Raw genomic sequence first — 20,469 nt, 5'->3', positions numbered from 1 at the left:
TAAAAATAATTATTTTTTAATATATGTGTTTTCATTAAAATATATATTTTGAAGATTTTTCTTTTTAACTATGGGACAGAGAGCTCACGATAAGAACGTGAGACTGGCCACACCTTATATAACCTTTTTTTTTTCTTTTCTATTATATCTTCTTTGTCCTTTTGTGGTCTACTGTGTAAGTCGTAACTCACATAAGTTAACCCCCCCCCCCCAATGAGCTTATCTCTTTACCACATTTCTCTATAAAAATGATCTCTTCTCATCTCCTTCAATCCAAAAAAAAATTCACAAAACCCTTTCAGAATATTTCGACAAAGCAAGCTGATCAAAACCCATATTTCAGTTTTGTTTTTTTTGCATCAATGGCATCAAGGAAGCTATTTTTTGTCAAGCCTAAATACATCTATCCAGAACCAGAACCAGTTATGTCCGATGAGAATGTCTTTGAGTTCGACGAATCTGATATTCATAATTTAGGTGATCACCAGCTGCAGAATTCGTTTGACGCCAAGAGATCGATATCAATCTCTCGGTTACGGAGAAAACCGACGAAAACCGGAGATTCTATCGGTTCTGATAACCGGAATATCACAAAAACCGGTTCGCTTCCGGTTAATATCCCCGACTGGTCTAAGATCTTGAAGAGTGAGTATAGAGGTCATGCGATACCTGACGACGACAGTGACGACGAAGAGGATGAGGACGATGAAGACGTCAACGACGGTGGAAGACGGATCATTCCGCCGCACGAGTATTTAGCACGGCGGAGAGGATCGTCGTTCACGGTGCACGACGGTATCGGTGGTACGGCGAAGGGAAGAGATCTGAGGCGATTGAGGAACGCGATTTGGGAGAAGATTGGGTTTCAAGATTAGTACTACGTAATTTAATTATATAACTCCTACTATAGGTAAATATAGATATGTTAGTTAATCTATTAGTTAATTACTTAGATCTTAAGTAAGGACGACTTCGTGTTTTTATTGGGGGAGGCATCGTTGTATATAGTTCGGTCCGAAGGAGAATTTTTCGATTTCCTTTTTTTGTTTTTTTTGTTTTTACTTATTTCGTTCTTATATTTTTTTTTTTGATCTGGAGTTTTGGGTTTTTAATTTTTGATCATCGTCTATATTTCTTTTTGTTTGGGGGTTATGATAAATAATAGTATTTTTTGTTTTTAGCTTCCCTAGCACTCGTTTCATAAATCCACTATTAAATAAGATGAATGCCTAAGTGGTCGGTAAAAATTTTATAGGTAAAGTCATATTGTAGATACACAGAGTTACAGACTATAGAGCATGTCCAAAAGTAACAAAACGATATCAATCATATAATTATTATATCATATAAGTAAAATTATTGAACGAACGTGACGTGACCCAAACAAAACCAAATTTTAGGTTTGGATTTTTCATTTGTTTATTACATAAGGACAATGGGAAAAAAATGATAAACGAATATTAAAGGTTTATATAGAAACTCTTTGAGCTAAGGCAATGTGTATAGTTAGATAACAAATACGAATTCGGTTTTAATTCAGCATGATAATATATCCTTGAAAACAAACAAAAATATCCCAAAAACCAACCAACAAAAACTGGCTTAGTCGTGTTAAAGGTTTTGGCCTTTTCTCTAGAGTTTTTAGTTCTCTCTAATCAGCTCGTGAGGTGTGCTGGAAGTTGTATTTGTGTCTCTAGTCGTGTTGGGTTTCTGCTTTCTTCTATATGAATTTGCTTTTTGGTTGTCTTCGGTGTGAGGCTTCCGGTCTTCTAGTGCTTTCAACATTTACAGAATTTATAGGAAGCTTGATGGGAATCTCTCGTGCCATTGTTCAATTATAGAGTTTAGTTCATTTTTCTTCTCCTTGTGTTATCTTCTGTTTGCAATTTGTTTCCCTTTACTTTATGACTTTGTTTTCTTTTTGTGGGCTAATGTTTCTGGGAACATTCTTATAGTTCGCCGATATATATTTTCTTTATTTAGGTTTTGTATTCAAAACTGTTGTAATCTACCTTAGTTTGAAACCAAATTTATTAATAAAATTTCAGATGTTAAAGAAAAAAAAGTCACCCCAACATTTAACTAATTCTCTATAAAGCATCTTTTCAAAAAGTCATATATCAAGTATTCAAGTGTCACGTCTTTTGAAGGTGAACCATATATAAAGAAAAGTTCCACTGACCATAAACGGTAGGCTTTAAAAAGTCTTCAGCAAGAAATGATGTGTTTGTTTTAACAAACAAAAAAAAGAAAGAAGAATTTATGTGTTTTTCGTATTTTTCATTTCACAAGAATCATAGAAAAACTTAAGTACATTTTAAAAGTTGATTTGATATTTATTTCATAATATATGTTATTAAAAAGTATAATCATACATTCAATGTATTGTCATCACTATTTCCGTTGTCTCCCACTTTCTGCTATGCTTTTGTAACAACAGTCCAAGATCTGGAATCATTTATATTTTTTTCTATAGCAAATATTAATAAAATAAATATCAAAAACATTGTAATCCTTTGTTTTGGTAGATTTTTCAATATTCTCTATTCCTCTCGTTAATACGCATAACCTGTTTTCGTAAGTTTAGTAGTGCATATTTTTTTTTTTTTTTTTCATTTCAAACAACCAATCCAATAGTTGAAACTAGTTTAGACCTGATAGTTGTATCAAAAACTCACTAAAAATTGCAAACGCAAAGCTAAAATTATGTGACAATTAAGGCTTGGGAAAACAATTTAGTTTGGTAAGCATTTAAGTATTTAACCAGAAAACATGAGCCATCAAAATCGTGAGGGAATATGTTGAATGTGGAGATGTGGCTATCTCACACACTATTGCACACACAAAGATGCAGTCAAGTGGCGGCAAACAGGCGGCGCCCTTAGTTTGGTATGTTTTGGGAGTGGACTGTTGGTGTTGCGATCGATATTCACAAAAAAACTATATCGAGTTATGTTTAAAACATCACTGTCAAATAGTTGTGAACATTTAACTTTTCTTACCCCAATAAAAAGAAAGAAAGAGAAGAAAATAAGAAGTGACCCAAAAACTCTATATAGATTTTCATTTGATAAATTATTTCCTCTTTTAAGTTCCACATCTTATTTATTATTTATATGTAAGAGTCCTCTTTTTCTTGTATCATAGTAGGGTGTACCACCTCATTTTCTTCTTCTACCTTATCACCCATATGTGGTTCAACTAGAGTCTAAGTCTAACACCTCATTTTCTTCTAGCTATATTGCGATATGAGCCAATAGTTAAATTACTAAAGTGGAAAAAACATCTCTTAGGCTCACATCAAACCAATACCTATAAGAATTGATATCATATATAGTGTTAAAATGTATAGAAAAGTAAATAGCAAAACTCTATAGAACACCCTCACTCAATCTTTAAACTTTAAAGCGGACGAAGCATATGTCCTCCTAGTAATGTACAAACTCTTTCACAACTTACATGTTCACTTTTTCAACATCGTCTCCACTTGATCGATCATATGTTGGCTTCTACTTTTTCGATTTGTTAATTGTTTGTTTGTTCGACATCATTAATTTAGTAGATGCAATATATTAGACTTCTAATTTCTAAGGAAACAGATGATTAACATGCACTTGGATTATTTTTACTGAAAGTTGAAACACAAAGGCCCCTTACGAGCCCAACCAAAAGGTTCATAAGAAAATAAAAGAAAAGCAGAAAAATATGAAACAAGGAACAACACACAAACTAAACCAAGTGAAGAGGATCACCTCCCAAGTGCATGGGACTCGAACCACCACTTTTAATCAGATCACAGAAGCTTAGAAGCTTCCACCACGAAGACGAAGAACCAAGTGAAGAGTTGATTCCTTCTGGATATTGTAATCTGCAAGTGTGCGACCATCCTCGAGCTGCTTTCCAGCGAAGATGAGTCTCTGCTGATCCGGGGGAATTCCCTCCTTGTCTTGGATCTTGGCTTTGACATTGTCAATGGTGTCTGAGCTCTCAACCTCGAGGGTGATGGTTTTGCCAGTCAAAGTCTTGACAAAGATCTGCATACCACCACGGAGACGAAGCACAAGGTGAAGGGTCGACTCCTTTTGGATGTTGTAATCTGCGAGTGTGCGACCATCCTCGAGCTGCTTCCCAGCGAAAATGAGTCTCTGCTGATCCGGAGGGATCCCTTCCTTGTCCTGAATCTTAGCCTTGACATTATCAATTGTGTCTGAGCTCTCAACCTCCAAGGTAATAGTCTTGCCTGTCAAGGTCTTCACAAATATTTGCATACCACCACGTAGACGCAAAACAAGGTGAAGTGTGGACTCCTTTTGGATATTGTAATCTGCAAGTGTGCGACCATCCTCAAGCTGCTTCCCAGCGAAGATGAGTCTCTGCTGATCCGGGGGGATCCCTTCCTTGTCCTGAATCTTAGCCTTGACGTTATCAATGGTATCTGAGCTCTCCACCTCCAAAGTTATGGTCTTGCCGGTAAGGGTCTTCACAAAGATCTGCATACCACCACGTAGACGAAGCACAAGGTGAAGGGTGGACTCCTTTTGGATGTTGTAATCCGCTAGGGTGCGTCCATCTTCGAGCTGCTTCCCAGCAAAGATGAGTCTCTGCTGGTCTGGTGGGATCCCTTCCTTGTCCTGAATCTTGGCTTTGACATTGTCAATTGTGTCTGAGCTCTCAACCTCGAGGGTGATGGTTTTGCCAGTCAAAGTCTTGACAAAGATTTGCATACCACCACGAAGACGAAGGACAAGGTGAAGGGTCGACTCCTTTTGGATGTTGTAATCAGCAAGAGTCCTCCCGTCTTCAAGCTGCTTGCCGGCAAAGATAAGCCTCTGCTGATCCGGAGGGATTCCTTCCTTATCCTGGATCTTAGCCTTGACGTTGTCAATAGTGTCAGAGCTCTCAACCTCCAAAGTAATAGTCTTGCCGGTAAGAGTCTTGACAAAGATCTGCATACCACCTCTTAAACGGAGAACCAAGTGGAGGGTCGACTCCTTCTGAATGTTGTAATCAGCCAAGGTACGGCCATCTTCAAGCTGTTTACCGGCGAAGATCAATCTCTGCTGGTCCGGAGGAATGCCTTCCTTGTCCTGGATCTTTGCCTTGACATTGTCGATGGTGTCAGAGCTCTCAACCTCGAGAGTAATGGTCTTGCCAGTGAGTGTTTTCACGAAAATTTGCATCTGAGAAATAAAAAGCAAACAGAGATCAGATCAGCAAACATACAATTGAAACCCAAAACTGAATAGATCCGTCCTAGAGAAAAACCTAATTTTATATGAGGATTTCAAAATCAAGCAAGAAACTGGAACAGATCTACACGATATCTTTAACATCCAAACGAGAAAACCCATAAACCAAAGAGAATCGAATAAAGAAAACACGCAATTGGATTAGATAGCCTTCAAAAACCCTAATTTTCTATGAGAATTTCAAAATCAAGCAAGAAACTGAACAGATCTAGACGGTATAACTCTCAGTCGAAACGAGAAAGCGTAACAGAGAATTCAACAACAAGCAAATCCGACGAGCAACGAATAGGGATTCAACAAAACAAAACGAAGATTCAATAAACCCAAAAAACCAAATCGCAAAGATCAGAAACGATATCAAAACTAACGAATAAGAAGAAACATATACCTTGAAAGAGTCGTCGGAAGAAAGAGTCGTAAGAGATTTGCTGAGAACGACGATTTAGGGTTTGGGGAGAGAGATTGAAGAATCAGAGAAAGACGAAGAGATGATGAAATGATATGAAGATCCTTCGAAGGAAGCTCTTCTCTTCTCTATATAAGCCTTCAGAATTTAATATCTTTCGCCAAATTAACAAAAAGAAAAAAAGGAAAACAATAAAAAGAAAATAGTAAGATATCAGTTTTTAGGATTATCATACACGTGTCAAATTCACTACCGTTCGTTTCTCAAAGACCGACTCAACTGGAAACATCCTAACCTAATAATAATGGGGTGGATGGATTAGGTCATCCATGACATTTGCTTCTTTTCTTTCTTTTTTTTTTGTAATTTACTTTTTTTCTCTAATAATTGCTTTCTATTTTCTATTTTCTAAGATGATAAAATAAGAAAGTACAAAAATATTCTTTGCATTAAGACTATTGTCTTGGTTCACCCAACCCAATAAGCATAATCAATCATAATTATATATGGTGGATAGGAATACTATATTAATCATTTTTATATATTTAATACTTTGTTTGATTATGATAGTTTATTTTGTTGATTAACATATTGATATTTGGCATATAGAATTCCAAATCTACCATTGACTAAAAATAAGGAAACTTATCTACCAAATTTTTGTATTATCACATAGTTGAATAATTCCAAGAAAATTAAACCTATCTTGTTGTTAAGAAAAAATAATAATCAAATTATAGGATTAGAAGATCTATATGTTTTATAGGATAGATTTAAGTTCTTATCTTCTTTATTTTTTATATATAACATCTACTAATTTTTGTCTTGAAATGTTTTAACATTAGTGTTATATCTTTTCATTAAAAATGGAAGATAAATTGTTAATGCCGCAATTTGACTGAAATTTCTGAAAGGCCTTGTGCCTTCACGTGTTGAGTAGTTCGAGCCCAAAGAGGCAAACAAAGACCATGCTCGCTTGTCACGCACATGTAAAATGGTCAAAATCAAATTTGTTGGTGTATCCGTAGAAGAACGTAAACCACTGAATTTAATTAATAATGTGTTTAAAACTTTTTAAATTTAACAATGTGTTTATTTTACTCGTAAATTACCGTGCATCGGGAAATAGATTGTTTCCGCTTAATCATCTACATCTAGATTCTACGTACGTTTTGACCATCTCTTACGGTAACAGTTAATGACTTGATGTAATCACGTGATTAAATATGCGATACCTTATACGTAAGTTGAGTTTTTTAAAATGCTAATTGTGTCCAATAAGCAACAACGTAACGTCTAGAATTTTTGTTTCTCTATGTGAACAAATATCGAAATAAACTACTTGTAAGTAAGAAACTCGAAGCTTTTTTTTATATATATAATTTTTTGTTAAGTCATTGGCCCATTAAGAAGCAGCTAATATGTTAAGTGTTCACTTACTTAACCAATGTTGAATCCTAAACTATAGCTAACCTGAGGTTGATAATGATAAATAGTTAAATATCTAGTACTTATATAGTATGTCATGTGTATCAGTATAATATTCATAACATTTTTGCGTACAATCTTAAGAGTTTCCTAGGTAAAACGAGTATTTCAATTCTTGAGTATTATATTTTTGTCAATGCAATTTGTGGTTAAGAAATTGATGGCTAGTGGCTACGTACTGCCTACTGCGTAGGTGACGATGAGTTGTTGCCTAACATCTATACTTCGAAATATCTATACTTCGAAATAGGGACCTAAACAACATTGCATTTGTCTGAAATTAATTACCTAATATATCTCCTATATATTAATAGTATATAATAGATAATCACATTTGAAAAAAAAAGTTGATGTGTCGCATTACAGAGCTCAGGACACTTTTTATCAAATCCCCTCAAAACATAAACTTATTTACAATTCCTTGCCATTGTATTTATTAAAAAAAAATCATCTCCTCTGATCCTCTCCTCTCACCTATATATACGTTCTTTTCTTCACTAACACATAAATCTCCACAATGTAAATGTTCTTCGTCAAAAGCAACCAAACAACTTCCAACTTCTTCTTACAATTCTCCATCTACGAAATTGACATGCCTACTTTCAGAGTTGTTTCCCACTTTAACACAAAGTTTCAAATAAATAATGAAACTAAAGATGTACCTTCATCTGAAGCAGATTTTGTCCCAATCGCAAAGCTTTATGTCCATCCTTTTACATCATGGTTCAAGAGAAATTGCCAACACAAATCTTCTATATATGTTTATCATGAGATTCCTCACAAGTTCGTGTATGATGTCAATGCCAAACAGTGGAAGAGAAACCTCTGTTCTGTAAGCTTCGTTTATTTTGATTCTATATTCCCTACATATACATCTACTTTTAACAAATACAGTCTATCTTCCATTTCTACAGGTTCCAATTGGTCAGATTCATAATGTCAAGCAGTTGTTTCAATATTTAGTCAAAGGAGATGGACTCACAAGTGGAAGAAAGAGGATAAAAATAGGTCATGAAAACAACGAAGCTAAAATAGAGCACAAATAATTGATTCATGTCTCAGTTGAAAACGAATAAGCACAATTATGTGATTATGCAAAATCCATTAATATGTGTATTTCATTTCAATAATATCTATATATTCCCCCATCCATTCCAGATTTAATAAAGCACTTCTATTTAGATATTCTACGAATTAACCTTAAATCATCATATATTTAAGTTTAACAATATATTAGTTTCTGTCAACCGAATCATATAGATTATCTATATTACCTATCTTCTATATATTAATTCAATGACAACAACAAAGAAACGAACAATAGAGAAGATAGAGAATATTCGTTACCTAAATAACAAATAAATACAATTAGTATATTCAATTTTTATTTTTCTAAAAGTTTTCAAGTTTACAAAAGAATTTACGACATTAATTATATTTATTAAACAGATCTTAGATTTGCGTTTAAAAAGCGTTTAATATATTTAGGAAAAACCAAAATCCTATTAGTGAAAACAAATATTAGTAAAAACAAATTATACCCAAAATTCCGATTTCAAAGACCAAACTGAAAATGATTGTTTGTTATGTAATTAACTCTTTAAAGTCCTTAATTTTAGCTTCAAATTTACAATCATATCAGTACATTTATTTAAAGTAATCCAATTTAAATTACACAAAATCTTGATTACAGTTGCAAAGAAGATATTTTTAATTATTATTATGTTTTTATTCTACAAAACTCATTAAGTTTCCAGATTATTCAACGAAAATAACACAAAATCTACTCCACACCGGAAAAAGCTGAATGGAAAACACACAAAATCTTTCATTTGCGTAGGAAAAGCGATTAACATAATCACAAATCATCAAAATTCCTGGATTTGCATAACCAAATTTCGCTCAAAAAAGATTGATTCTGACGTAATTAACTCAATAATGTCCTTTATTTTAGGAGCTAATTTACAATCATATCAGTACATTCATCTAAATTAATTCAATTTAAATTAAATTTATATAACCGTAAACCTTGAATACAGTAGCAAAGAAGATATTACTAATTAATATTATGATTTTATTCTACAAAAGTGATTAAGTTTCCAAAGTACTCAACGAAAAAAACACAAAATATACTACACACCGGAAAAGGAATCATTTACAACACACAAAATCTTTGATTTCCGTAGAAAAAGCGATTAACATATTAACGATTAAATAATTTCCTGGATTTTCATAAACAAATTTAGCCAAAAAATCCGAAATCAAATACCTAATCAAATATTTTCTATAATTTCGACCTTGCTCAATTGGAGGGAATTAAACATATGATACTCTCCCTATAAATACGTGTTTCCATACACCATCATTTCCACCACTTCACCAAGCAAACAAATACAAAGTTTACAAGCAATATATCTTTTATTCTTCTTTCAACAATGTTTCTGACTTGAAACCTTTCAAAAATATGTGGAAGATCAAGGTGAAGATCATCAGGTTGTGGAAGCAATACTCAGCTACCACCGGTGAAACTATTGATATGATCTTGATAGATGCTAAACTAAGTTTATAGTTCTCTAATTCATTTTGTATACTTTTAAAAATTGTTCTATTTAAATTTTTTTTTAATATATATGCCATTTTAATTAATCATAGGGTTTTTAAATATCACCATTATATATACTAATGGTTGCTATATATATGCATACTTTTACATATATATTTGCTAATATTATATTTTACTTATATATCCTTTTATTCTCTATCTATATAGGGCGGCAAAATTCAAGCTACCAGCAAGAATGCTCTCACCGGTACGTTTAGCGACCAACTTGATGAAGGGGACTCAAGAATCATCATCAACTTTGCTGTTTTTCATTCAGCAGGCATGTATCGGACAACAGATCATCCTTATCGGATTGCCTTCATTTCTAACACACGTGTTAGGAAATGTGACATTCCTTTACCAGCTGAATTGAACTGAATTTCTCCAGTGAAGTTTGGAGAAATCATTGATGGTACTTTGGATGACAACTACTTGGTTGGTAGGTCTTTTTATATTTATTGTATTTTCGCAAAAAGAATAACGAATTAAGATGCACATCTGACCTGTTATAATCGTTTTTGTTCTAGACGTCGTTGGCCAACTGGTCAATGTCACTGAATTTGAAGATGTACCTGTTAATGGGAAAATCGAATTGAGGAATGAAATGTATATACGAAGTATAGTGTTTTATTGTCTTCAAAGTAATTTATCAGCAAAATTAACTATTTACCATTTTTCAATTTGAAGGGATGAACGGCTCACTGTTGTGCTCTGGGGATCATTCGCTGAGCATGTGAACAACAACATCCAAGCATTTCCTGGAACCACTGTCATCTGTGCAATTCAATTTGGAAAAATGAAGATCTGGAAAGGTACTGACTTAATAATAAAATAACTGATGAGTTTATAACTTCATATTGTTTTCTGAGATAAATTATCCCACAATGTAAATATCCAGAAAATCGTTCATTATCCAATGCTTACAATTGCTCAGTTTTGATGATTAACCCGGACATGCCTTCTCTTAACGAATTCAAGGCTCTGTAAGTAAACGATATATTGAGTTAAAAAAGAATATTGATATCTACGTTTTCTTTATTCTGATTTCACAACTAACTACATATACCTGCATATGTATTTAGGCTTCCAATGAAATCCTAGCCTTAGCAGTGGTTAACTCAAATACCCTTGCAGTTGTTGGTGGGGTTTCTGACATAGATGATTTCTTTGTCCATACACTAAGGAGAACAATTGCTGAAGTGAAGTCTTCCCGAGAGGTACCTATAAATAGCAAATAATATACATTAGGAAGAACATTGTCAATAAAATTGATTTGTTAAAAATTCTGACGTGTATTATAAATAACAGGTTAGTAAGTGTATTGTTAAGGCTATTATATTAGCCATCGATAGCGATATGGGTTGGTATTATTGGAGCTGTAAGGATTGCTCCAAGAAGGTTGTCCCAGTCCTTCTTGATGGCCTCGACGAGGATGAGGCTGTTGACATCTTACCAATGGCTTTCCATTGTACCCGATGCAGACTCGACAATCCCATACTTGTGCTAAGGTAGAAAATGTTTATTTTTTAGGTTTAAGAAATTCGAAATAATTATTGTTTGACTATAGGTTTAAGTTACACATTCATGTTACTGATCACACTGGGAACACCAATTTCCTCCTTTTCGACAAAATCTTGCACAACAGATTGTTGGTCACACTGCATTTGAGTTGGCTCCAGCAGAGCAAGCTGAGGTTAAATTGAATAGACAGAAGTGATGTATAACCATTAAATTGAAAATCAAATTCATACTAACCATGTTGTGCAGATGTTTGTTGAACCATACGCAACGACATCGGCCATTATTATATGCTCTTATGCCAACCTATTCAAGCCAAAAAAACATGGATAAGAAGATCGTTTTAACCATTTTTGAAGTTCTAGACACCAGCATTTCAATATGTACTACTTACTATACGTGTGAAATGAATATAAATACATCTATATGAAACGTTGTTAAATATTGAGGAGATAAACGAAAGAACGTCTTTTCTTTTCCACCATTGCTTTCTCCGTCACTCCAATTTCTGAATATTTGGTATTAACCCGTGGGAAAAAAATTTCCAAAAAAGAAAGACATGTTGTGGTTAATTTTTGGATACAATCAAATTTGACGAACTTGAACCAAAATAAACTAAGAAATCCCAAAATATATTAGCAAAACGGAAATTTAATTATAAAAAAATAATTAACTTGTGTGGAAACATCTTTTGCAATTACCTTTTCGTATGGTTGAGTCGTCGATCAGATGTGACTTCGATCCAGAAGAGTTTCAACAAGCCTCTAATCGAGTAAACAGAAAATTATGTCAAAACAAAATTTACAAATGGTACAATTGGAACTATCTACTCCAAATATAACGATGAGAAATGTTAGAAAAGATTATTACAAGCAAATCACCATTGATTTTTAATTAAAAAAAAGATCGGAAATAAAATAGCTACGAGATAGATGATGAATTACCTTAACAAAATACAGAAAATCAGCCCATATTCTTCCACGTATTAGTTAAATCAGCAACAGAAACTGAAGAACAAGATATTTCACAGAGGCAAAAAAAAAAAACCAACCGACAATTTTGTTATGCTGTGTTTGTCGTCTCCCATCACTCTCGAAAAAAAGACCAAAAAGAAATATGTTAACAATATTAACAATTGGGCCTCCGTAAAACAATTGAAAACCCAATAAGTTACTTATACCAAAGAAACGTAGCTGGATTTAGTTTTCGAGTATGTGATAAAATCCATTCTAAAATATCCAATTATAAATACAAACCCAATAGCTATTAAATATTTAGTACTCATAAAAACAAATATATATATATATATATACAATATGAGTATACACCAAATAAACTAAATAACAAAGATAACAAATAAAATATAATTTATATAAACATGAACCCGCGCGAGCCGCGGATCTTCTTACCTAGTATATATATAATCTCACTGAAAGGTATACTATAGGATGCTATATGTGGTATACTAGTACTAATTAGTAACGCGTTAAATTGGTATTGTGGTACATTAAACCGAAAAATAGTTGAACCGGACAAACCGGTGAAATTAAATGCCGGTTTTGGGGTTTCATCGTTGAACAAGATGAGTATTGAAGTATTCAAGAGACGAAAAATTCACAAGTCCAAGACCCATCTTTTTCTCCTCACTCTTCTGCTACAGACTCGGACTCGCTCTCTCTCTCTCTCTCTCTTCCTGTAGAATTTGCTAAAAATAGAGATGAGTATCTCTGTCCAACTATTATTCATGTATCTCACTCTCTTTCCTCTACCCTCTCTTCTTCTCTGTTACTACTACTCTGTTTCATTACCAACTCATACTCTGAGATTGCTTTTTCTTCCAACATGGCGTTTATGAGACTTGGCTCCAAATCCGAAGCTTTCCATCGCGAAGGCCAAACCTGGTACTCTTCTTTCTCTGCCTTTACCTCCCTGACTTAGATTTAGTCGAGCTAGTCTTTCGTTAGTTTCCGATTTCGAGATGGGTTTCTCATGACGAGTGTCGTTGATTTCTCTTGAGTTTGTGTAATCAAGCTCTCGTCTTTTTACTTCTTTTTTGTTGAAATCGAGATGGGTTCTTCTTCTTTTTATCATTAGTTGTGGTTTCAGTTTTTTTAAAAATCATAACTTTGTGGATTTCAAGAATATAGCTAGCTCTGATTGATGTGTGATGTACAATAATCAAATTTAGACGGAGAAGTTTTCTGTTTTTGGGTGATGTTATATGTCTCTCGGCTCGTCTACAGGCTTTGCACCACCGGACTCGTGAGTGATGTTACCATAGAAGTTGGAGACATGAAGTTTCATCTCCACAAGGTTAAAATTTTGATGTAATTGCATAAATGTGACAGCTTGATGATTCAAGTTGGTTGTTTTCTAATTGTGTAATGTGTTTTTTGATTTGTGTGTAGTTCCCATTGCTCTCTAGAAGTGGGCTTCTTGAAAGGCTAATCGAAGAGTCTTCCACTGATGATGGATCAGGCTGTGTTTTGAGTTTAGATGAGATACCAGGAGGCGGCAAAACGTTCGAGCTTGTGACCAAATTCTGCTACGGTGTGAAGATCGAGCTTACCGCTTTCAATGTTGTTAGCCTTAGATGTGCAGCTGAGTACCTTGAGATGACTGATAACTATGGAGAAGGGAATCTTGTCGGTATGACTGAGACTTTCCTCAATGAAGTGTTTGGTAACTGGACAGACTCAATCAAAGCTCTTCAGACTTGCGAGGAAGTGACCGAGTACGCTGAAGATCTTCACATTATCTCCAGGTGTGTTGATTCTTTAGCTGTCAAAGCCTGTGCTGACCCGAGCCTTTTCAATTGGCCTGTGGGAGGAGGAAAGAGCGCTACAAGCGGGCAGAGCACAGAAGATGAATCGCATTTGTGGAATGGAATCTCTGCTTCCGGAAAGATGCTGCAACCTACTGGTGAAGATTGGTGGTTTGATGACGCTTCTTTCCTTAGCTTGCCTCTCTTCAAAAGACTCATTACCGCTATTGAAGCACGTGGGATGAAGCTCGAGAACGTCGCCATGGCGGTTATGTACTATACAAGGAAACATGTTCCTATGATGAATAGACAAGTAACCATGGATGAGCAAGTGATTGAGACACCGAACCCTTCTGAAGAAGACCAAAAAACTTGTCTTGAGGAGATTGTCGGGTTGCTTCCTAGCAAGAAAGGTGTAAACCCGACCAAGTTTCTTCTCAGGCTGCTTCAAACTGCAATGGTGCTTCACGCAAGCCAATCCTCAAGGGAGAATCTGGAGAGAAGAATTGGAAATCAGTTGGACCAAGCTGCTCTAGTTGATCTTCTTATACCAAATATGGGATACTCTGAAACGCTTTATGATGTTGAATGCGTTTTGAGAATGATTGAACAGTTTGTTTCTTCAACCGAACAAGGAGGTATCGTCCCTTCTCCTTGCATCATTGAAGAAGGACATTTGGTGAAGGATGGAGCCGATTTGCTAAGTCCAACAACGTTAGTGGCAACTTTGGTTGACGGTTATCTCGCTGAGGTTGCACCTGATGTTAACTTGAAGCTGGCGAAGTTCGAAGCCATCGCTGCTGCAATTCCTGACTATGCAAGGCCACTAGATGATAGAATATATCACGCCATCGATGTGTACTTGAAGGTAACAAAACTTCTGTTTTAAAATTTTAACCAATAATAGATTTGTTGAGATTTTGATGTATTTGCAAATTTTTGGCAGGCTCATCCGTGGATTACGGATTCAGAGAGAGAGCACATATGTAGACTCATGAATTGCCAGAAGCTCTCATTGGAAGCTAGCACGCATGCGGCTCAGAACGAGAGGCTGCCTCTTCGTGTGATTGTTCAGGTTCTCTTTTTCGAACAGCTTAGGCTCAGGACATCTGTATCTGGCTGGTTCTTTGTCTCTGATAATCTAGACAACTCTGAGAACCCAAATGGCGGCAATGGAGGTTTACTTAAACCCAGAGGTGAGAGCGTAAGAGAACGAGTTTCTGAGCTGGAGAAGGAGTGTGTGAACATGAAACAAGAGCTGCATAAGCTGGTGAGGACGAAAAGAAGCTGGAAGAATTTTACCAGGAAGCTTAACTTCAAGAAGAAATCAGAATGCTGCAAGCCCAAGGATCAAGCAACGCCAGCTATTTGAGCTCGTTTCATCGATCAAACTCCTCTGTTTTATGATGGCAGGAACTACTAGTATTCTCTTCTCTCTTTTTGTTCACTTAGGTAGAAAGATCAGAACCTCGAGATACTGAGTAATCGTTTAGATTAGCTTTGTTTTTTCTGGTTCTTGATGATACTCTCTGTTTTCTCTTAGTATCTCGCTAAGAGCTTTTGATGCTTTAAAGATTCTGCTGTCACTGACTTTACTGCAGAAACTTGGAATCGATAAAACAAGAACTCTTGTAGGAAAACATTAATTTCATTTCTTATGCAATTTTGGGGTGTATTGTGCAGCCCCACAGGAAACAATCTCAGACACAAATCAACAGAAGGGAAATACAATCAACAAAGAATATCATTCAGCACAAACATAACGAAGAATCTTTGAAGTTCTCAAATCTTAGATTCTTAACAAGACGGATAGTCTTTAGGCGGTGGTAGAACAGAAAGCTCAGGTGTTTTCCCGTTCTCGACGACGAAAGCCATCTTCAAACCCCACATTGTATGGACTTCCAAGTGACAGTGCATAAACCAAACACCTGCAACAACCAACATATACACTGATCAGTTGATCTGCTTATCTTATCATCATATATGTGTGTTTGACAGATCTATATCATACCTGGATTATCAGCTCTGAATCTGATGGCAGCCCAACCACCGGTAGGTACTCCAACAGTGTTTCTCTCTGGCGGGTCAATGAGATTGAACTTAGCTGGATCTTTCTTGTGATCAAAGTTTCCAACACCGGTTCCAACTACAAAGAAGTTGTAGCCGTGAAGATGGAAAGGGTGTGACTCAACGGTCAGGAGATTGGTGTCTTGCAAGACAAGCTCAATTGTAGTATTGAACTTAACTCGGCTCAGTCTAGTCCCCGTAGATGTTCCCAGGTTAGCAGTGAGCGGCACACCGGTGTAGTTAAACGCTTTGGGAGGTCTGTCTGGGAAATCAGTCCTGAAAACTCCCGAGATGTTGGAGTAATGAGCTTTCAAGAGCGCGATCTTAGGCATAATGAACGTAACGTTGTTTATAGAAGCTGCGAGATTCGTCCCATTCACACAAGTCGGGCACGCGTTGATGCCTAGCCCGATCGTGTAGAACAGTTGTCGGTCAACTTTTAAAGGTACAAGCGCGGGAAAGTTAGGTGTGTTGAGGCTCTTGAGCTTTCCGTTATAGTCCAAAGCGAAAGATGTGTCGTTAGGCAAAGGAAGCTTTGGTAAAATTGGTATGACCGTGTTTGGTACGCCTTTGTATTGAAGTATCGCGGTTACGGTTTTGTTGTCTACGGATACTGGAGCGTCCATGAACGGACTAGCTGCCATGAAGTAACGGTTTGGTGAACGGTCGGTTTTGACTAGAACATTTGTGGTTTGACCTGGTCCGAGTAAAATGGCTTTGGTTGTAAACGGTTTAGTGTAAACCGCATCGATTTCAACAACGGTCATGTTGTGTCCCGCAATCCCGAAAAATAGCTCGTCGTTTAACGCTGCGTTGATGATCCTTAAAAGGTATGTTTTGCCAGCTTCGACCTCTACCACGAACGTGTCTGAAAAATTTTACGGAAACATTATTTATAATTTATTTCGATCCGAGAGACGGTCCGGTCCGATAACAAACGGTTATGAAAAGGCTTACGTTTCTCGGAACACGGAAAGAGTGGTCCTGGTTTCCCGTTGATGGTATGAGCATCCGACATCGGAGGTGGTGCGCCCAATTGGTTGGCTTGGTTAACCGCGGTCTCAATGTCTTTGTTCCACCATTCTCCTACAAATCAAATAAAAACCCGGGGGATTAAGAATTAATTAAACGTAGATTAGACCAGATCAGTCTAAACCGAACCCAGTTCTTTGTTAGTTTCTCTAACCGAGGATTATGTTGGTTTCTTGGTATGGCTGTGGGAACGGATACGGTTTTCCCGGTTGAGGCAAGATGACGATAGCTCCATACACAGTGGCTCGTAGCCAGAGGATATGTGCGTGCCACCAGAGTGTCCCACGTTGTCCGGTCACATTGAAATCATAAACGTAACTCTGTCCGGTTTGGATCGGGCACTGAGTTATGTATGCTGGACCATCCGCCCAACCGTTCCGGTACTGTTTAAGCCCATGCCTATAAAAAACAACCGTTAAATTTTGGTTCATGAAGAATGACTAAACCGGTTAGGCCGGTTTGAGACGTAGGAAAGAGATGTTTTACCAGTGGATAGACATGTTGTATTGTACATGATTGGTTACGTTGATGATGACTCGATCACCTTCTCTTGCATAAACCGTTGGTCCAGGGAACATTCCGTTAACCGTGACAATCGGTTTAGCATTGCATATCCGGCTTACGTTCTTCACTTGAACCTGTTCCATAATTCTAAACTTTAGTAAGAAACTAGAAAGCTACATATCTAGTGTAACTCAAATAAATGTATACTGAGTTTATAATAAACCGGTTTATCGAACACCTACATCGAATTGGTACTTCTTCACCGCCGCATCCACCGGAGATTGACCAAGAAACCCAAGAAGATAAAAGAATAGAAAGAGAAAACCGGGGTTCCGGATTAACTTCATTTCCGGTTCACTCTTCCGGTTTGATGCAATGATGAGAGATTTGTATTAAATCTTCTATTGCCTTTTGGTTGGTTATACAAGTTGTATTGAAGAAATTCTAGCTGGTTACAAATGCTTATATAGTGGCATAAATGCAAACAAAAGGTTGGTGAATCCCTCTAATAATATTCTAGAAAAAATAATCTCTATAGGTTTACAAATCTGGAAATAAATATGAAAAATGCGTAAAATACATTATTAAGAAAAGCTTAGAAAAAAATATATAATGGAAGAAGAAGGCTTGTAAGCAACTTTCTGAGAGACGTTGGCGAATCAGCGTAACGTTTGTTAATAATATGGAGTACCTTCGAAGTTGATATCTGAGCTTTATATTAATGTTTTTGACTTTTCGTTTTCAAAATGAAAAATAATAAGAAACACCAATACATATTTCGGTTTTAAGTTTCTCCAATTCAATAAAAAAATTTATAGACGCCTACCTATATACTTGTTTTTGTTATCCCAAAAGCCCTCAAGTTCGAAATCGAAGGTATCAACTTCTCTTCATAAATATCTTCTTTTTTTTTGTTTATCTTAAATATCTGAAAACTTGCTTTGCAGTAACACGTTGCTTAACCATTCGTTTAGTTTGTAAATTTTATGTTATAGTGATGTTTTGGCGTAAGCGAAAATGACTGCTCTCTTAAGATCAATTTTTCTTTTTTTTTCAAGTCTTTGCCAACGAGATCATATGTATATTTTTTCTAAATTCAAAATCTCAACAAACGTATTTTAATTGTAAAAGGAACGGAAGTTGGTCAATATTTATCAGAAAGTTACGCTATTGACTGGTCAGAATCCTAATCGTTGGATCAAAACACTCGATGTCTAAAAGCCCCATATCTAAAACGAAAAGACAAATCACTTTATACTGAGTCATAAACCCAATTGAAGCTAATGGACACAGGCCCGTATTAGGATTTAGGCATCTCCTTTTATGACATGAAGCGTTATGCAAGTCACTCAAATAAATTTCCCCTTGATAAATTGTAACGCAGCACTGGAAAAATCTGACCGTTGTAACGGTAACTTTTTTCTCAACGCTGCAATCAAATAAAAGGAAAAAACAACCTAACTTTCCTTATTTTCTTTGTTTGAGTAATTTCCTTTTTTTTTTGAGAAATAAAAAAATGATTTGTCGATTGTAAAGTCCGTTTGATTTTATTGCTATTTAGAAATTCCGATAATTATGTTACTCTTATCACTTACCATATTTTGTCGCTTTTGAGTTGTAGTAACAGTCTAGACTTTAGAATGTAGATGATTTATAATTTTATATTTGCAAAATCATGCATTTATTGTGAATGAGTGGTTTATAGAGTCTACTAAAAAGAGAAATATCAAATCAAAAAAATTTCAACTACCACAAGTTTTTTGCACTTTTCACAGTATATATAATATATGCTATTGGTTGATACTATTCTATGTTACATCTTGTTTTTGCAATAGCTACTTTAGAGATATGAATTAGGGGAGACAACACATTGCTTTGCCCAAAGCGAAACGCGTCGTATTAACCTGTCTTAGGACATAAGTAATCTAGTCAGGTGGTGCAGTGACAAATTTTCATACGCTGTAATTCTGCCACGTAATAGAATTACGATCGCTTTTATAATCATAATTTGGCTTTGTCGTATTATCCGAAACATAATTTACAAATCCATACTGTATTGTATTTGAGTTTTAATTGTTATTACAAAATCTCATAAAAAATCAACAATAAAACAATTGTTGTCAACACCATATTACCAATTAAACAATTTTTCTATAGGTTTAAATTATTTTTTTGCTACCATTGATTGGCACCAAAACCAAAGAAAACACACAAAAAATCTCATACCTTTAAACAATCACGACAAATCAAATCCATTATCAAATCATACATATCCTTTTTATTAGTGTCGAACATATTATATCCAGAACAGAAACTCTATTTATTATCATGAACAGAACAGACACAAGGTAAGAAAACAAGAAAGACAAGATTTTCAGAATATGATAGCTACGTTTTTTTTCGTGGCTGTGCAAATAACTTCTTTAATTCTTGCGGAAATCGACAATTGTGCAACTTGTTTAGAAAATATCTTTACATGAGACATTGTGACTTGTGAGGAGTGAGGATTAGCTTCCCTAAACGTTGACCTAAATTTTGTTTTTCGGTTGTTAAAAACAAACTTGTTATTTAAATGACTGATTTATCAGATAGACACAATTCACTGACTAGTAATTTTGAAGCTGATGGCATATATGAAATATGAGATTAGAAAAAGACAAATAATTTTTTTTTGAATAATTGTAAATATAATTCACCGGTTAATAATAGACCCCTACAAAATTTGGAAGATTGTAAATATGAAATACGAGGAAAGAAAAGAGTGTTCGACGCGTGTGAGCACCACTTGGGATTGTGCTATCAGTTAGAATCGTGTTCATGTAAAAGAGCTACGCAAATA

General features: G+C 35.5%; 4 protein-coding genes and 2 long non-coding RNA genes across 10 annotated transcripts; 3 read left to right on the top strand and 3 right to left on the bottom strand.

Moving 5' to 3' along the window:
- Positions 1 to 34: 34 nt before the first annotated feature.
- LOC104708816 (protein S40-4) lies at positions 35 to 1,180 on the top strand. Its single transcript, XM_010425443.3, has one exon. It carries the CDS (start codon positions 249 to 251, stop codon positions 873 to 875), a length of 627 nt encoding a protein of 208 aa, XP_010423745.2. The 5' UTR covers positions 35 to 248; the 3' UTR covers positions 876 to 1,180.
- Positions 1,181 to 3,600: 2,420 nt separating this feature from the next.
- On the bottom strand, positions 3,601 to 6,134 carry LOC104708815 (polyubiquitin). The gene is made up of 2 exons (XM_010425442.3): positions 5,638 to 6,134; positions 3,601 to 5,180 (listed from the first exon to the last, which is right to left on the bottom strand). The coding sequence occupies exon 2, from the start codon at positions 5,178 to 5,180 to the stop codon at positions 3,804 to 3,806; it is 1,377 nt and encodes a 458-aa protein (XP_010423744.1). The 5' UTR covers positions 5,638 to 6,134; the 3' UTR covers positions 3,601 to 3,803.
- Positions 6,135 to 7,454: 1,320 nt separating this feature from the next.
- LOC104774173 (uncharacterized) lies at positions 7,455 to 12,357 on the bottom strand. Of its 5 annotated transcripts, XR_015563526.1 has the most exons (10): positions 12,208 to 12,357; positions 11,965 to 12,027; positions 11,501 to 11,569; positions 11,324 to 11,403; positions 10,812 to 10,966; positions 10,670 to 10,726; positions 10,416 to 10,519; positions 10,249 to 10,317; positions 7,806 to 8,006; positions 7,455 to 7,722 (listed from the first exon to the last, which is right to left on the bottom strand). It is a non-coding gene; the product is annotated as an uncharacterized LOC104774173 (long non-coding RNA). The 5 variants fall into 5 exon arrangements; XR_015563527.1 differs by lacking the exon at positions 11,324 to 11,403; XR_015563529.1 differs by lacking the exons at positions 7,455 to 7,722; positions 7,806 to 8,006; positions 11,324 to 11,403 and having other exon boundaries at positions 9,354 to 10,317; positions 11,965 to 12,025; positions 12,315 to 12,345.
- Positions 7,836 to 8,328, top strand: LOC147940579 (uncharacterized). Its single transcript, XR_015563531.1, has 2 exons — positions 7,836 to 7,975; positions 8,058 to 8,328. It is a non-coding gene; the product is annotated as an uncharacterized LOC147940579 (long non-coding RNA).
- A 351-nt stretch (positions 12,358 to 12,708) lies between the features above and the next one.
- Positions 12,709 to 15,722, top strand: LOC104709964 (BTB/POZ domain-containing protein At5g03250). The gene is made up of 4 exons (XM_019229011.2): positions 12,709 to 13,164; positions 13,507 to 13,576; positions 13,672 to 14,895; positions 14,974 to 15,722. The coding sequence occupies exons 1-4, from the start codon at positions 13,106 to 13,108 to the stop codon at positions 15,397 to 15,399; spliced, it is 1,779 nt and encodes a 592-aa protein (XP_019084556.2). The 5' UTR covers positions 12,709 to 13,105; the 3' UTR covers positions 15,400 to 15,722.
- Positions 15,657 to 18,210, bottom strand: LOC104708813 (laccase-11). The gene is made up of 6 exons (XM_010425441.3): positions 17,873 to 18,210; positions 17,613 to 17,764; positions 17,281 to 17,525; positions 17,052 to 17,180; positions 16,039 to 16,962; positions 15,657 to 15,955 (listed from the first exon to the last, which is right to left on the bottom strand). Exons 1-6 carry the CDS (start codon positions 17,975 to 17,977, stop codon positions 15,825 to 15,827), a joined length of 1,686 nt encoding a protein of 561 aa, XP_010423743.1. The 5' UTR covers positions 17,978 to 18,210; the 3' UTR covers positions 15,657 to 15,824.
- Positions 18,211 to 20,469: the final 2,259 nt, after the last annotated feature.

Source organism: Camelina sativa, chromosome 8 (assembly GCF_030686135.1).
Source record: "Camelina sativa cultivar CO46 ecotype springtype chromosome 8, ASM3068613v1".
NCBI classification, from domain to species: domain Eukaryota; kingdom Viridiplantae; phylum Streptophyta; class Magnoliopsida; order Brassicales; family Brassicaceae; genus Camelina; species Camelina sativa.
Note: the sequence above shows the minus strand (reverse complement) of the source record. Positions and strands in the feature narration are given on the sequence as shown.

Coding starts and splice junctions, on each gene's coding strand:
- LOC104708816 (XM_010425443.3), top strand. CDS start 249: ATGATCTCTTCTCATCTCCTTCAATCCAAAAAAAAATTCACAAAACCC.
- LOC104708815 (XM_010425442.3), bottom strand. CDS start 5,180: ATGCAAATTTTCGTGAAAACACTCACTGGCAAGACCATTACTCTCGAG.
- LOC104709964 (XM_019229011.2), top strand. CDS start 13,106: ATGGCGTTTATGAGACTTGGCTCCAAATCCGAAGCTTTCCATCGCGAA. Junction 13,577..13,671: donor TGAAGTTTCATCTCCACAAG/GTTAAAATTTTG, acceptor ATTTGTGTGTAG/TTCCCATTGCTCTCTAGAAG. Junction 14,896..14,973: donor CCATCGATGTGTACTTGAAG/GTAACAAAACTT, acceptor AATTTTTGGCAG/GCTCATCCGTGGATTACGGA.
- LOC104708813 (XM_010425441.3), bottom strand. CDS start 17,977: ATGAAGTTAATCCGGAACCCCGGTTTTCTCTTTCTATTCTTTTATCTT. Junction 17,526..17,612: donor TACAACATGTCTATCCACTG/GTAAAACATCTC, acceptor TGTTTTTTATAG/GCATGGGCTTAAACAGTACC. Junction 17,181..17,280: donor AGAAACCAACATAATCCTCG/GTTAGAGAAACT, acceptor TTTGATTTGTAG/GAGAATGGTGGAACAAAGAC.